Raw genomic sequence first — 16,029 nt, 5'->3', positions numbered from 1 at the left:
GGGGGGGGGGGGACGTAACGTTGTCGCCATTTTGAGCAACGCCTGTTAATTTTATGTAACGCCGAGCATTCTCCGGCTCTCTGTATTTATATAAATCCTATAGAATCTTACGTGAAGAAAGACTCGTTCTCCAAACAGTCGAAATAGATACGAGTACGAGACTCGTTAAATCCTGTCATTGTGCATAAACGAAGGACGCATTGAAAAAATATTATCGCAACGTTCCGTCAAACATTACGTCGACGCTCTAGACACTCGCAGTTCTCGTCCACGTGTCACCGAAACGTTATACGTCCTTCCGACGGACGTTTTTCTCCTGACGCAAGACTACCAATATTTCATCAATCGATCAGACATCGTAGACCAGTCGGCGTTTATGCACCGCGACGACGGCGTCGCGTACGCTTTGGTCTTACATAACACTTTTTATTATGTAATTGACACGACGCTCCTATCCCTCGGCTTGCTCGTCAACGGTCAATCCTCTACGGCTTATACGTTATACACGAAGTAACCATATTACAACGCGATCCAAGGCGCAATTGAAATAACGCCTTACCGGTGCAACGTGGCTCGAAGTATTTTTTTTTCTTTTCTTTTTTCTTTTCGTTTTTCTTTCTTCTCCAATTCGACTTTGACTCGGAACCTCCGAGCGGATTAGATAACGAACGACTCGGAATCGCGGCACGCGAGCTACTTAGTCTACCTAGTGTCAACGTAACCATTTATATAAATCTATCGTTATGCAACGATTCGTACGATTGTGTAGAACCGGGACGCGTTTACGCGCCACGGGTTTCACGACCACATGGCTTCGTTCGCTACACGCTCGCGCTTAGTCGGTAAACCTTTGCCACGTGTTCTTTAGTTACTTTTGCACTTTGATAGCATCGTGTGTACATATGTATATATGTATACAGAGTAAACCATGTAAATGTGGTTAAACGTGGGATTTGGAAAAAAATTGATAGAATTTTGGGGTTGATGGTAATTACGAAAAAAATTCGTGACACGGGAGAGGGGGCAGGGGGGATAGAATAGAAAATGCCTATTCCGGTTTCGCTTGTGGTTTTCCGGGATGGAAATAATTGTCAGTGAATATTTCCATCCTCGTCTAAAAGTAGATAAGTGTTATCATCTGCGTCAGTTGTACATGTGTACACGCGATACCAAAAATAAATGAAAAACTCCAGCAGCGAATCGAATTCGTGGCGAACGACACGACGGGCTTCGGATGAGTCGTAAAGTTTACATAACAGAGTTTGACAGAATACGAGCACGTGACTATAATGTATCTTATCACACCGAACGTTCTCACGATCGGTTCCCATATGTCTTTTATATAACAACCGAGTGTCTATTATGAGCCTCTTTTCGTATCTCTCATTCAAGAATGGGACAGGTACGAGAAGTCTGGTCTCTATAGTTATCGGGTCAGGAATTCGTCCTACTGTAGGTATATACGTTATTGGTAAAAAAAATATGATCGATTCCCATAATCAAATTTCGATATAAATCGAATAATTGTCAGCGTCGATAACTACATGAAATACCCAAATTACGTAATCGGCTACACGTATCATTATAATTTTCAACGCGCCAGCCTTACCCGCGTGGTCCTGTTATTTCCTCGCAGGGTACGTGGATCGAGCTATATTCGGACAAGGGCGAATTCGACGAATTGGATAACGATAGCGTGAATGATTTTTTTATGTGACAAACAAATTTTATAACCTACCAAATCATACGGAGATACGGAGTTTCGACTAATAGGTCATCGACAATAACGTTCCTCGATAATCACGCTAGCGTAGGAACGTGCACGTGGAACCTTCTTCCCGGTAACTTCTTCCAGGTAAACGAGAGAGCAGACAGACGACGTGGGGGGAGTAAGGCGAATCGAGCTGATGAAGAAACAGACGAGAGCACAGGAATGGCTGAGCGGAGGAGTCGAGTCATTTCACGGGATTAAACAGTGAATCATATCGTATTAGATACTTGCCGTATAGTCGGTGAGTGAGTGAGAGAGAGAGAATCGACGTTACATAATTTCACGGGCGGAAGAGTTGGCGAGAGGTAAACCCACCGACGAGACCAATTTAAATTCGGATTAAACAGTGATATTTTCATGTCGACTTTTCCGGCGACCGCACGACACTCGGTTCCCGTGAGAAGTAAGCTTCGTGCGGGTTCGGCCGAGTTCGGTGAAATTCGGCGCCGACGGCGCATCCTTGCGGGACGCACAACTAGCGATTAAGTAGACTCAAACGCGGGTATGGCTACCTGAGACAGACGGAATAACGGACGAGACGGAAATAGAAAAACAAATAAATGCCAACAAAGAGAAAAACAGTCCGATTTATTTGTCTTACGTCGACGCAATATGCGTCGTGAATAAGCGTTTGATAGCGTCTACAATTGTAAACAGAATTCTTGCATACATCAGTGGAGAGCGTTAGTGTCGGAGAAGGCTGGTGAAAAAAATTACACTACAAATTTGTCCTCTTACGACATACTCTGTGCTTCTCTCGAGTTGCATCAGACAGTGCGCATGCGCATGCGCCATAGGTGACTCTCGGATTTGACGTTAAGTACGCTCGAAAGAGGAAAGCATCTCGCCTTGACACAGAATCGCGATTAATTTCGATCGCAATTACATAATATAAACGTGCCCGAGGTTTCGTATTGGCGTGCTATCGATCGGCTATGGTTACCGAGAAGGTGGGACAGAGGGAAGTAAGGAGAGGGGAGGATTGGCCAGTATACGAAAGCGAGTGGGAGAGAGATAAGAAAGGAGGGGAAGGACCGAGAATGAGTCTATCTATCGATCGTTAAATGCTTTAACGTTTCTCGTTTCTGTTTCATTTTTTTTTTCAAAGACGCACGACCCGTAGAAAAGCATAAATCGTTGTTGAACATTCGTAAATCTTTCATTAACATCCAGCGGTTCTAGACCGGGCAAAATTTATACACCGTGTCCATAATGGATCGTATTAGAAATTCGATGGCTCCTCCGTGGTATACGGATTCGTGAAACCTAATAAAAGATACCCTGCGTGTCCTTGAAGTTTCCAAATAATCGTGAATTACGTATAGTACCCATACAGATACAGCGAATCATCGATAGTCTTACGCAATACTAAAAAAAAAGTCCAGATGATGTAAGTGGGTCTATGTTAATAATCGGATATTAGTCAAGAGTAATAATAACAAAATGAGCCATGGCAGTAGTACCAAATTTGACAAAAAAAATATTTCGAAAAAATTCTCTTTCCATTAGTCGCCTGCTTACGTAGCTGCGCGCCCGTTGCCTAGGGCCGCACGGCCATGACCTATTGCTCCGATTGTTCCTATTTCGAAAACACCCCAAGGTTGACCTTGGCACTCCTTTCCTTTTTCACCGAGAGCTTCCAGTCGTACCAACGTCCTCGCTTTGCCTATATCAGAATCGATCTTCACCTAGTGTCCCCTCAGGCCCGGGTCGTCGTTTCCGGTCTCGGCAGCACGTCACGCCCGTCGACGACCCAACCGATCCCAAGATCAACCGACAGGATCCAACGATCACGAAGTAGCACGTAAGGTATCCAGGAGTCCTTATAGCACGATTTGGCAGTGGTCCATGCATTCCTTCTTCCGTCTCCGTACGTCCGTATCTCTTTCTCTCATGGTGTCCCGCTAGACCATCACGTTGAATCTAGGCTAGGATTGGTTGGCTGTGCCAGAGTCCCACTAACCTGATCCTGCCGGGTAACAAGGCGCATACTCATGTTCGGATCGCGGATAAAGGCGATGGAGATTGGAGTCATCGGAATGGATTAATGGAGAGCGATGGCAGACGTGAAAAAGACGTAAGAGTGAAAATTCAAATGAAGGAGATAGAGGAAAAGAAAAAGAAAATTTACAAAGATCGAATAAGCCGTGACAAAAGATATTGACGGAGTTACGTAAGGAAGGAGATAGGGACGTGTCACCTTCGAAGACGGCTGGAGACACGTGTTCACCGATTTTCGGCTTCTGTCATCGCGCGAACACGTTGCTCGATGCACGTATGCAACTGTCGCGCGGTCGCCTCGGGACGCGGTTAATTATATATCCGCCTTGTGCGAGGCTACGACTCGAGAATACTTGGAAGCAACTTGTAACACGCGGTGGTATTCATAGATCGCCATTAGTCGCTACTTTCGTGTTACTCCGAGTCTCCAGTTGGTTAAAGTCTGTATCGCGTCGAATCCCTCTTGGATCATTGTGTGGTCCATTATGCTAATCGAATCTGCGACACGTGGGTACAGGCTGGGAAGATACGTTGTTGGACAAGGCTCGATAAGGATGAACGGTTGGAAAAGGTGATTCAGGATGAAATTCAAATGTCCCGCCGTTACGGCAGCTACGAACTTTTAACCCACGGTTACGCAATCATTCGTCCTATCGATGTGGCAATCGATCGAAAAATACCATTTCCTTTTTATCACTCTCCCCGTTTACCTCTATACGTTTCTACGTGGGTTCGGCTCGCTGGGAACTTCTGTGTCACGTAGCCGCATTTGGTGATAAATGCAAGAGTCGAGCAAGGCGACCGACGTTGCCGTAATTGGCTCAAAGGCCAGATGGTCAACGCAGGCTGAGGTACAGATGTAGGTTGACGTTCTGTCTTTACGGTTTTCGAAGGCTGACTTTCGTTTTATCGTGTTTGCTTTGACCTTTACGGGGCCTCGAGATATTTCCTATTGTCTCCAAATCTCCAGAATATTTTTATACGAGGTGAAAATCTGCTGGCTCTCGTAGGAGTTTGGCCGGTTTATTAACCCGTAGATTGATTGACAAGCGATATACACGTTTTCACAATTTTCTTTCGTTATGTCAGAATGACAGCCGGTACACCACGTGGCTTCACTTTCGTATTATCTTATCGCAGTTCCGCTTATACCGTCCCTCCTCCTTTATATCATCGACTCCCTCTACAACGTAATCCAGACTTACCATGTTCCTGGCAGTTATAATCTTGGAACAGATTGTCACATTTTATTTGTCACTGTACAAGAATTTTATTTTGTTTCGACAGCTTCTTTCACAGTTACTATACTCTTACCCGTCGATGGCTTCGTGCACCTTACGAATATAAAATAAATTATCGGCTTCTGATACAGTGTTTACGTAATCGTATACAAAAATTGTGAACTTAGCATTCTTAATTATTCTGTAGTCTCGTCTGTACCTATTATATTTTTTTTTAATTTTTAGAAAGATATTTTATATCGATTAGGCATCATTTACTTTGGCCTTTGTTTCAGGAATTCAAATGGACGTTTAGTCGATACGTGAAAAATGCATAAAAAATTCCCGATCGATTATCAACCTTTCGAAAACAATGACGAGGTATTGTAATCGTGCGATGACTAATTGTTTTCACCACTCATACTCTTATTATGTGACTATCTTTTGTGTTCGAGGAGTCGTACCTAACGTGGGACAAGCTAATTGTAAGATGAACAAAAAAATTCGGTGAAACATTCGACAAAGGTTATTGTATTTGTTAAATTAATTTTCTAATCCACTAGTTACGATATAAAACTGACTAAGAGATTCTTGTGGCGCTGCGATCGCTTTATCTGTTACTCATCATTGGCTATATTTATAGGCACCTCTTTGGGTTGACCATGAACTTATCATTCATAGAGTTGCAATAATCTGCCGTTCGAAGAAAACCTACTGCGAGAGACGTTGTCCCGTAAAAGAATAAAAAAATATAATGGCGTAGCGGAATTTTGGTGGTACGGTTAAAGCCTGAAATAAGCAGAGACACTTTCTGCGTTAAACAAAGAGATAGATAGCGAGGTGGGTATAAAAAATGAGAATGGAAGCGAAGAATATAAAAGATGAATTGTACGCAACGGTCCTTCCTAACGAGTTTATTAATAGTACCAACTGATTACCTGGTTATCAGATATGTATATCAATTAATGAGAATGCTGACCTAACACTGCATCTCCATAACAGTGACTAATGAAGATTAACGAGAAACTAAGAATTAATTGTCGTTCCTGACGATTGCACGTCAAGTGGCAATCTGGTATATATATAATTTTTTAGTAATTTTACAAGATTATTATTATTGAGGGAATTCCTTTTAGCCTAACGCACTATCTAAGAGAACCATGAAACACTAACCTGAAAAGTTTTTGCATTGAGTTATAGTGTCAGCGCGGCTTTACGAAACGACATTAGAACCCATCGAGTGACGATGTAAGAGGACAACGAAACAGAATCATTAGGAAGAAGAGCAGGAGTAGACGACAGGCTCGAGAAAGTTGCCAAGACAAAGAAATCTGCTCGGTAGGAACGAGGTCGTCAACCAGAGTCAGCAAAGGGTGATTAAAAGCATCGGAGTGGCGCGACGGTCCGAAGTCGCTGTAAGTCGGCGCGGCAGTAGCCTTTGGTTATTTTGCGCGCACAAAGACCCATTGTGGCAGCAGCATCGTGGCAATGGAGGAACGAGGACCAACTGGAAGGGAGCAATGCTCTGGGAATGTCAACGTGGACCTGGAGTACGAGAGAATGAATAGGGATAGGGCATAGGAAAAGGAAGCAGGTAGGTTATGATTTTTAAAATGGCGGGAAGGACCAAGTTCAGCGTTCCTTTGCGACTTAACCTTAACCTCCAGAGTACCAAGAAGGTAGAGAAAAAAAAAGCCAGGTAGAAAAATCAGTGACTCACCAAGTCGCACAGCGAGGTTGTATCTCTCGAGGGCTTGACCTACGTGACCCTCCCTCATGAATAGGTCTCCCTCGTGTCTCGCTCGGCTCGCTTCGGCTTCGCGCGGCCACCACTTTTCCACCAATCGTTGCACGAGAACATTCGTCTCTCCTGAAGGGCCAAACTTTAGTCCACACGCACGGCAGCACTTTGAGCTCTCCAGGCAGTTCCTACAATAGGTGTGGCCGCAATTGGCTGTCACCGGCTGATAGAGGGTCCCTTCGCAGTACGGGCACACAAAGGATGCTTCGGTCCTTCTCCTCGGTAGAGAGGTACCACCTATGTCCTCGAGAAGGGCAGTGGCCAGATGCCGGAGCCTCTCCGGAGGCACAGCTATTATAGCGAAGCACTGCGCGTAGACGTCGAGGGCTTCTCGCAAGCGTCCGCATCGAGCCAGGGAGTCACCATAACCAAAAAATATCTCGAAGCTTGGCGGTTGCTGCTTCATGCAACGCTCGTAAATCTCAACGGCTAAACGATAGTTTCGCGAGGCGAAGGCCTCCTTGGCCATTTCACACATTTCGGGACGGCACAGGAGGAACTTCGCGAATCCTTCCCGAGAACTTAAACACTCGCGTAATCCTCGCGGTAAAATCCGCTGCCTGTCGAGTCGAAGATCTTGAAGGCACTGCACATTTTTATTTACCCAAATTCACGTTAAACCTCTTTCTCGCCGTTTCACGGATGCACCGAAGTTTTTCTTTTATTAACGAGAACTAGTCCTATTCCGTGTAGAACAATCGTAAACACTCGACACTGTTGGATGCAGGACGCGAAAAAAGGAAAATAATAAAATCAGCAACAGGCTCACGGGATACGATCAACGTGTTTAGTCCTAGTTGGAGGTTTCACCGAGCGCGCGCCTGTTACGTTTTGAATTTGACAGTTGGTCGACCACGCGGCGTTCGGAGAGAGCAGCCTTGGCACAAGACATGCAGGGTACGACGCAACAGCGACCGCGGCACAGCGACGACTGGCGTCTCGGCTGTCACCGCTTGGCAAGTGTCAGTAGTGGCGCGGTGTCAGTGCCAGAGCGGGGTCCCTCTCTCTGAGGCGATTTCCAGTTCAACGAGCGAGCGAGAGAGACAGAGGGAGAGAAAGAGTCTGACGTAAGGAAAATCAAAGAGCGACGGAGAGAGGGATACGGAGCGAGGAAGAGAAATAGAAAACGTGCAGTCCGACACTACATCGACGCTGACTTTAGCGCTCCAGAAGCGTACCAACCTAGCGCACACCAGAGTCCCACTACACACTCTGGCAGCTCCCACAAGCTACGAGCGTGCTCTCTACCGGACCGTTTATACGACCACACCCCCCACTTCGACCATTGAAACGACGAAGCGTCGGCGTCACGTTGTCGTCAGCGTTCGCATCGATGTCGTCGTCTGCTTCGGCATCAGTGTTGTCATCAGTGTCAACCGCCCAGATCTTATAGTGCGTTATCGGTACGCATCCTTACGCTTCTTTTTTTAAATTTTTCTCAACTTTTTTCTTCCCAACTTATTTTTTTATTATTTTCCTTCGTTCCTTGTTATTAATCTTCTTACTGTTTGCCGTTTTTTATCATTTTCCCCCTGGAATATATGCCGGATATCGATTTTTCTGTTTTCTCCTTTGTCAGAAAATGGTAAAGGAAGTTTTGTTTTTAATTGATATTATAAAAAAAATTATTTATCACTGTTTACGTACTCCTCGATTATCTCTAGGAATTCGACGTCTTATACGCACAAAGTTATTTACATTTATCTTTAGTCTCTGTGCTTTCGATCGACTAACAGGGTCGGGACACTTGTTGTCGAGCAGACATATTGTCATTTTTCGTGTATTCTCCTTTCTACGGAATCCTTGTTATTTGACTCTACACAGTCACCCACATATCCGGATGGTATTTCCCGGGTAAGGCGTCACGAAAAGTACCGGGTCGGCAAAGCTTTCGAGTCGTAGAAAAGTCCCAGTCGACGCTTGGCGTTCCCGAGCGTCTCTCTTACATAAAGCCCGTGGCAGAGCGTCGCGCCGTGGCGGGAGCTCGTCGAGTTCCGATTGGATCAATTATTTCACGAGTCGAGCCTCGCGACGGGCGCCATGCTTTTACGCATGAGCTCTGGCGACTGACAAAAAACATCAGGCTCGTTCGCTGCGGTGCGCGTCGGTGCATATTTAATATTGGTCCGAAACAACACTCGTTCATAATCAACGTTACGTTTCAAATGTCGCACCTGTTTCACCTTGTGTTTTTTTAAGTATTGAAAAAAAATGGAAATTTCCAAATTATCGTAATTTTTTTTTCTTTCCCCCCAACGTCTCATCCGAATTTCACGAAAATTTCGTAATGCACACGTCTTTCATCTTTGTTTGCGTATGTATTTATCTAGGGGCAGGTTATGTAAGCTATTTGTGTGGTAGAGTCACCTTTGCCAATCGCAAAACAAATTGTTAATCACCAAAGTACAGCGTATCTTGTGTTATATAAAGCATTTACGCACGGTGGAATCGTCGCGTTTGGCAGGCACTTTCAACGCACGATTAATTCGTTAATCCCGAGCGAATGCCGTAGCAACTCCTTAAAGATAAAGTTTCTTGCCTAGCCAGGATAATGGGGCCTATTCGCATATAAATATGTGCCCGATACTTGGTGCATGCGGTACATACTCTATGCATTATATTCTTTATCGACAAACCTGTCTACGACTTGATGGTCTGTATAGCAACATGGATAATCTTACAGGCATCTCCAAACCGATATATATGTATATATACACACAGCACGTTAAAGTATCACCCAGTGGCGAGAAGGACGACGCATTGAATAGTTGGAATTTTATTCCTTGCATAATTTAAATATTCTTTATGCAGCCGTAACGTTTCGGCCATCAACAATGACTCATCGATTGAATGTATAGACTTAACAGAGCTGAGACAAAGGATCGTAACACGTTGACGGCTGTACTGAAAAAAAAGTCAATATGGATTTATCACGAGGAAGAATCCATATAACGGATAATGGTTGTAGGTGTATTGTTTTTTTTTATTCAAAAGTTACGTCGATCGGGGTATATGCTGTGAAAAGTTACGAAAAATTTAGCTAAACTTCGAGGAAAGAAAAAATGGGGTGATGTGTCGAAATAGAAGCGTTGCGTAAGTCCTTTTTTCACTTTAGGAAGGACGAAAGGTCTCGGTCTCCGAGTCATAATAAACATTTATTTCTGTACCTATAAACGGAGTGTAACAACGGTCCAGTTAATATGGCCGCCGCGCAACGATCGTAAATTCATACGGACCATTTATCGACGGGAGGAAAAGTTGAGAAATTGGAGAAAAAAAATTATCTCAAAATGTTTGAAGCCAATCGCAATTATTTTCATTCGGATTCGTCATTTTTCCCGAGCTCGTAAATTATTTAGTGTTTTTTTTAGGATTTCGTAAATTTACCGTATACGGGCAAAGCAAATAATAGATATTTTTTTTTGACGGAGCCTAATTGGAATTTTTCTCAATCTTCAGATTTCTCACAGAATCCCTTTTGGGGCTGAGAACTAATTTGACGATTCTACGCAACGTGTAGGTTTTATACGTGTGTAAATTTTTTTAACAAAAAGTACCACTATTTCTGAAAATGATGTTGGTGGTCGAAAAATTCCAAATTTTTCTCTACCTTAATAATAAATTTGATATATCCCACTGGGCCTTCCCATACGAAAAGTATAGACTTGGACAACGCTTACAAATCGTAGTCGCCGTATAAACCATCGCGGCATGACTAAAAATAAAACGTGCTCCGTAAACACTACGAACCTTTACATAATGAATGAGAGTGAATTGGCGTATAGGATACATTGTGTCAGCGGATCGAGGAGATGAAGTTGGTAGCAAACGAGACGAGAGCTGAGTAATGAGTATTACACAATTAAAAGTTGATAACACGTGTGTCAATAAAAAGCGAGGAATATGAAATAACCGAAAACAATTCTCATTTCCCATTATAAGGAAAGAATCGAAAGATTTTATTCCCACATATGAAATCGATAGCGATAAAAATTGGCGATAAGAAAAAATTCGACGAATTTTACACGCTCTCGTAAAAATTATAAGCGAACCCTACTTGTAGAGATATACAACATAGAGCCACGTGGAGAAGGCTCGCCGATTCCTCGTGGGATTACGGATACTGCATTTAGTCGGGGTGCCACGTGCTCATCTCCGTAGCCACCTGTAGGGACTTTTCGGTACTAGGTTCGAAGTTGATACAGTTCGAGTCGTGAGTCCAGGTTCAGGGTAATTTTTTCTTAAGGTGGCTACTACTGGATTACGATCTTCAGTGATTTAGCAGGTGATCCCTCGTTATCAGGATCAGCATTCCTTGATCACGAGTAGTCGCAGACTGCTTTGGATTATGTTTATATAACAACGGCTCCCGAGCGTCGTACGATTCGCTAGACGCTCGACCTGACTGACTCTGGGTCCGATCTAGTAGGCTTTGCCTACTAGATGAGTACGTGCGTCGCTTTACGCCTCCGCGACTTCGCGTGCCCGTAAGCCGACGTATTTCTAGAGCCCGAGAATCGGAGCACGGTTTATGTAATCAGAGATTGTGTTAAATGAGTCGTTCTGCCTTGGTCCCGTGTTGCGCACAGCGGCGCAGCACGCTAAACGCTTATATATCGCGATCTCTCGTCTTCGAATGACCGGCATTGGCGAACAACAAGTTATGTCACAGTAGTTAATAGGGACTATATGTAATACGTTGAGGAGTTTGTTTTATTGATTTTCTTTCGTTTTTTTTTTTACCATTTATAAACTGTCTGATTTCTAACGATGCACTATGCTGATCGGTTACACTCTTTAGGCGGATCTTATTTTTTTTGCAAAAAAAAATTATTGTCACGACAATTTATGGTTTTGTCGCGTCGCGGGAATCGAAGCTCGTGCCACTTTTACGTACATCTTTCTACACGTGTTTGTCTCGGTTGGTAACGTAACGAGTATCCCCGGGCAACTTGCACAACTCGTCTTCGTAATAATGCAATTACGAAAATGGCACGATTACGCCTCCTCAAACGCTTTCAGTATTGCCTTGTCTGGTCCATTACGTGGATTACCTTATTTTCTTTTAATAAATGCCCGCGCCATGCAATCGGGCCTAGATAGGCGCCCGGTGGAAATTCATTTTGCGCAATTCCCACGGTTAATCGGGATTACGATATACCATTGACGCGAACTGACGATTGGTAAATGCCCGGCATGTAATTCGATTGACGTGGAGTAAAGATTTTTTGGGGAGGGGACTTTTTTATAAATTCAAAATATTTTTATTTACAAAAAATCGACAAGGTATTCAATTTTGAAAAGTCGGCTGTCATTCGAGATATCATATCTTATTATCGTCCCACGTGTCAAATAGCTCAAAGTGACAGATGACACGTGCTTCGTGCTGGGGAATTCCGTAGTAAAATTTTCGACATTGCTATCGATATTTTGACAATGGTAATCAATAGGATTTTATTAATTGCCATTATTTTTTCACGAATTAATTTTGGCGAAATATTATTGGCAATTGCCAATTTTACTTCGTATTTTTCCGTATGTCACTTTGAGCTACTTTGCTTGTGGAACGACTGTAGACCCGATAAGACTGATTTGCTCTTTTTTTTATTATAATATCTGTCCCATTTTTTTTTCTATTATTTTTCTTATAATATCACATTCATTTTATCGCGGCTCGTTACACTCGTTAATCTTTTCGTTTTGCATGATTATATACGTTACAAAGTCATTTCTTAGATATCTCGACGTTCAACCGATTAATTGGATAGGAGGTACCGCTATTTATTAAGACCTCTGTATTTCAGTAACCTTAATGAGCGATTTCAATTCGAAATTGTGCGTAGGTAGGTAATACTCGCATGCTTCGTGACTTTTAAAGGTATTTCGTACTGACTGAATTTTTCCTTGAAGATACTAAAAAAAAAAAAAAAGTTGTAGCAGTCAAGAATTTTTTTTTCTTACAGTGTCCTAAGTTTTAGATATATTCAACACTCAATGACGTCACATTAAAAATATATTAATATAAATATTAATAAATATATATATATAATAATACTCTGCAATGTTATTCTATAATGAAGCTTGACTCAGATATTACCTTTCTAGAATCACAATTATATATTATCATTTAATAAATTATTTATGTCACTTTAATTCAATAATAATTGGGACACGGTATACCGTATACCAAAAATTATACCTAGAAACCAATTAAATTGCAATTATCAAATAAACCTTAGGAAATAATTGTAGCGATCTTACAGTCTCGTGACACACGTAACCGATAGAAATCTACACATTTTTTTTCTACGTATAAATATATATATATGCGGACATCGACCTGTCGTTCATCAAAATTTTTAGCCAGGACGCCCCGCGGTGATAGAAACTCGCCTTTACCTAGTCAAGTGGAATTACTTAGTCTTAAGTATATACCGTATGCACTGAGATAGGAAAATAGAGAGCAACAAGAGCAGCCATATCGCTTTATACCCGAGTGGCATATGTGCTTAAAAGAAGTCACGTGTGAATACTTTCGTTTCATAATTCGATAGATTTAGATAATAAAAAAAAATTACGTGACTCATTACTTGGAAATTTTCTCAATGGACTATAAACGATTTTTTTTTCTTTTTATCGCGACGTATTTATACAATAACACGGGTATTATTACTGCCTGACGAAGTACGTTTTACGCGTTACCCATGATTCCCTGTAATCGTTATCGATTCATACGGCAGTTTTATAAATAGTCAGACGTCGTAATTCTGTAATTAGACGAACGAAAATCTTCGAACCAGTGATATCGGTGTCCTGCCGTTTTCATTGAAACTCGCATGAACGATGGTCTAAAAATAAATTTACGTTCGACGGAAATGAGTCCGGGCGTCTTATGGCCACTGCGTGTAACGGCTTATTTAAGAACTATTGGACGAACTGAAGTCGAGTCTGTGATGGAAATGAAATGGAGTAATTAATTTTAGTTAGTACGATATATAGGGTAATTAACAAAAATTTAGAATACAAGTTCTACCACTAGATTGCCTTTGTGAAAATTGTACCAACTTGAAGTTGGCTTTAAGTACCAAAGATATCGACTAATTTCATATAGTACAACTTTTGAATCGCTCTATATGTATATAAGGGATTGTGATTATGCAAAGGTAATATCTGAAACAAACTGTACCATAGAATACCATAGCATGGTAATCAGCATAAGTGCAGCATCTGAAATTGAATTTACTGTAGAAACCAAATGGACCAACTTTCGTTCAATCAAACAGTACTGAATCAACCTGTATAGCATCTATTGGAGATATATACATAATATACATGTTATATAAATCTATAATTTTTTAATGAGCTTTCCTACCAATTTTTATCTTTTATCGAGATAAACGATATCAAATTTATTTCATGTCAATAAGATCATTTTCATCTTAAAAGTGCATACGACTACGAAGATGCTGGTCCATTATTACAGCACGAGATTCTCAGTGCATAGTTTGGCTATTAGCGGAACGTGGATCTCGCGTAGAAGAAAATGTTATTCCGCTCACGAATTCGATCGATTCCTTTAATGATTAGGCTGGGGCAAAAAACGTTACCAGTGAATGTGGTTTCAGCGTGGATCGTTGGACGTCCAAGTGAACCAGGAGTCTTGGGAGTCCTGTATACGAAGAGAATCAGGGTAACGAGAGGGAGAGAGAGAGAGAGAGAGAGAGAGAGGAGTGAAGAGGAGAGGGATGGAGGGAAAGCGGGAGTTAAGAGACGTCGATGATTGCGTAACGGAACGAATTCAAGAATATCAGGATAAAATCTACGTTACGGCTACATTTTAAATTTAATGGCAAATGAGTTTCCTGCTGTTTTGGCCTGTGATCCTTGAGTTTGGAATTACGCAAACGAGAACCGTTCCAGTCATTTGAATGTTACGTATATTTGAAGGTCTCGCTATTACCAAAATTCATTTCGATCATAATACATAAGATTTTTGTAACCACGTCTATCATCAATTTCTCATGTATAATTCAATTGTTGCCTTTTCAGCTATCGTATAAATATATAAAATAAATTTTTGTATATATAAATGAATACAAATATATTAATAAATACGGTATGCCGTATCTCGTTCAATGATATTTAGTTGACAATTAAATTCATATTAGGGCCCTTCATACGTTTATATAGCTACTGGATCCGCATGATTCAAGTCCTATAGGCAATTTTTCCCTGCGATGAAACCAGAGCCATTTCGTTCTGACCTTGTCTGGGTGTTCACCCCGTTTCTGTATAATGGCTCGATGCCGATACTTGCAGAATCTCGGCAACTCGGACTGCGATGCTTATGTAATTCGAAGCGGGTCACGGCCAGCCTAAAAAACTGCCTCACGTGTCTCCTTCTATCCACCGTATTTCGACCGTCAAAGACACCGCCTGCCGGTCGCTTCCATTTCTCTTCACGAAATTGCAAGCAAGTCGAGCCCTACCCGATTAGCATCTGTGCTTTGACTTTCACGACTTTCGAAATTGCAGCTGTCAGAAAAAAAAAGACATTCTCAAACGTTCCTTTCTTTACCTCCAAGATTGCATTGATACCAGCACTTGCATCCTGCCATTAAGACAAGGCAGGTGCACCAAACTGCACGTACACAAAGGTTGTATACATACGATGAAATCGTCCAGGCAGAATCTCATTTGACCTAATTACATTAGTTAATTATACAAAATACAAAAAAAAATTACAAATTAAATAAGTTATCGTCAATATTCAATATCGATTGTTTCACAATAATTCATTTTCACAATTATAATTTTATACGCCTACAAATCACTAAGGCAATGATTGGCGAAAAAAAAAATGATAAGAATTTTTTCAAAATTTTCCACTGCGATTCTAAGTCCCAAGTAAGCAAACAAGTCTCCCTGGATTTTAAGTTAACTTTGTAAATCTTACTGGAACTTTTGTTGTTGTCCGATTTTTTGTTGCTCCGAGAATTTTTGTAGTCGCAGCTATACACATTTCTCATTGTACCCGCAGCAGTAGACTGTAGTGCATTATTTAACGCATAGTAAATTTTAATTCATTTGATTCAACGGTTACGTTAATGGTACAAAGTACAACGTTGCGAGATCGTTGCAACCGGATTACTTTTCAAATGAATCACGTTCCGCGCTACCGTAGGCGAGTTTCGTACCGCCACGGCAAGAGGCCTGGAACGCGGGCACAGAAGCGG

The 16,029-nt window shown here is 41.8% G+C and overlaps 1 protein-coding gene and 1 long non-coding RNA gene across 2 annotated transcripts in view; one reads left to right on the top strand and one right to left on the bottom strand.

The window, feature by feature from the left end:
* The window catches only part of LOC107268278, a 7,502-nt gene extending 1,437 nt beyond the window's left edge, over positions 1–6,065 (top strand). The window contains exons 2-3 of the long non-coding RNA XR_001537776.2: positions 5,289–5,517; positions 5,636–6,065. This is a non-coding gene — a long non-coding RNA (uncharacterized LOC107268278). The remainder of the gene's footprint in view (positions 1–5,288; positions 5,518–5,635) is intronic.
* LOC107268274 (LON peptidase N-terminal domain and RING finger protein 3) overlaps positions 1–8,920 on the bottom strand; it is a 19,813-nt gene extending 10,893 nt beyond the window's left edge. The window contains exon 1 of the mRNA XM_015740899.2: positions 6,713–8,920. Within this exon, the coding sequence (XP_015596385.1) occupies positions 6,713–7,271 (559 nt within the window). The 5' untranslated portion in view covers positions 7,272–8,920. The remainder of the gene's footprint in view (positions 1–6,712) is intronic.
* Between the last annotated feature and the right edge of the window lie 7,109 nt (positions 8,921–16,029).

The sequence above is a fragment of the Cephus cinctus genome, unplaced genomic scaffold, assembly GCF_000341935.2.
Source record: "Cephus cinctus unplaced genomic scaffold, Ccin1 Ccin1_scaffold0508, whole genome shotgun sequence".
Lineage (NCBI taxonomy): Eukaryota > Metazoa > Arthropoda > Insecta > Hymenoptera > Cephidae > Cephus > Cephus cinctus.
The sequence above is the reverse complement of the archived record's forward strand: the minus strand, read 5'-3'. Positions and strand labels throughout refer to the sequence as shown.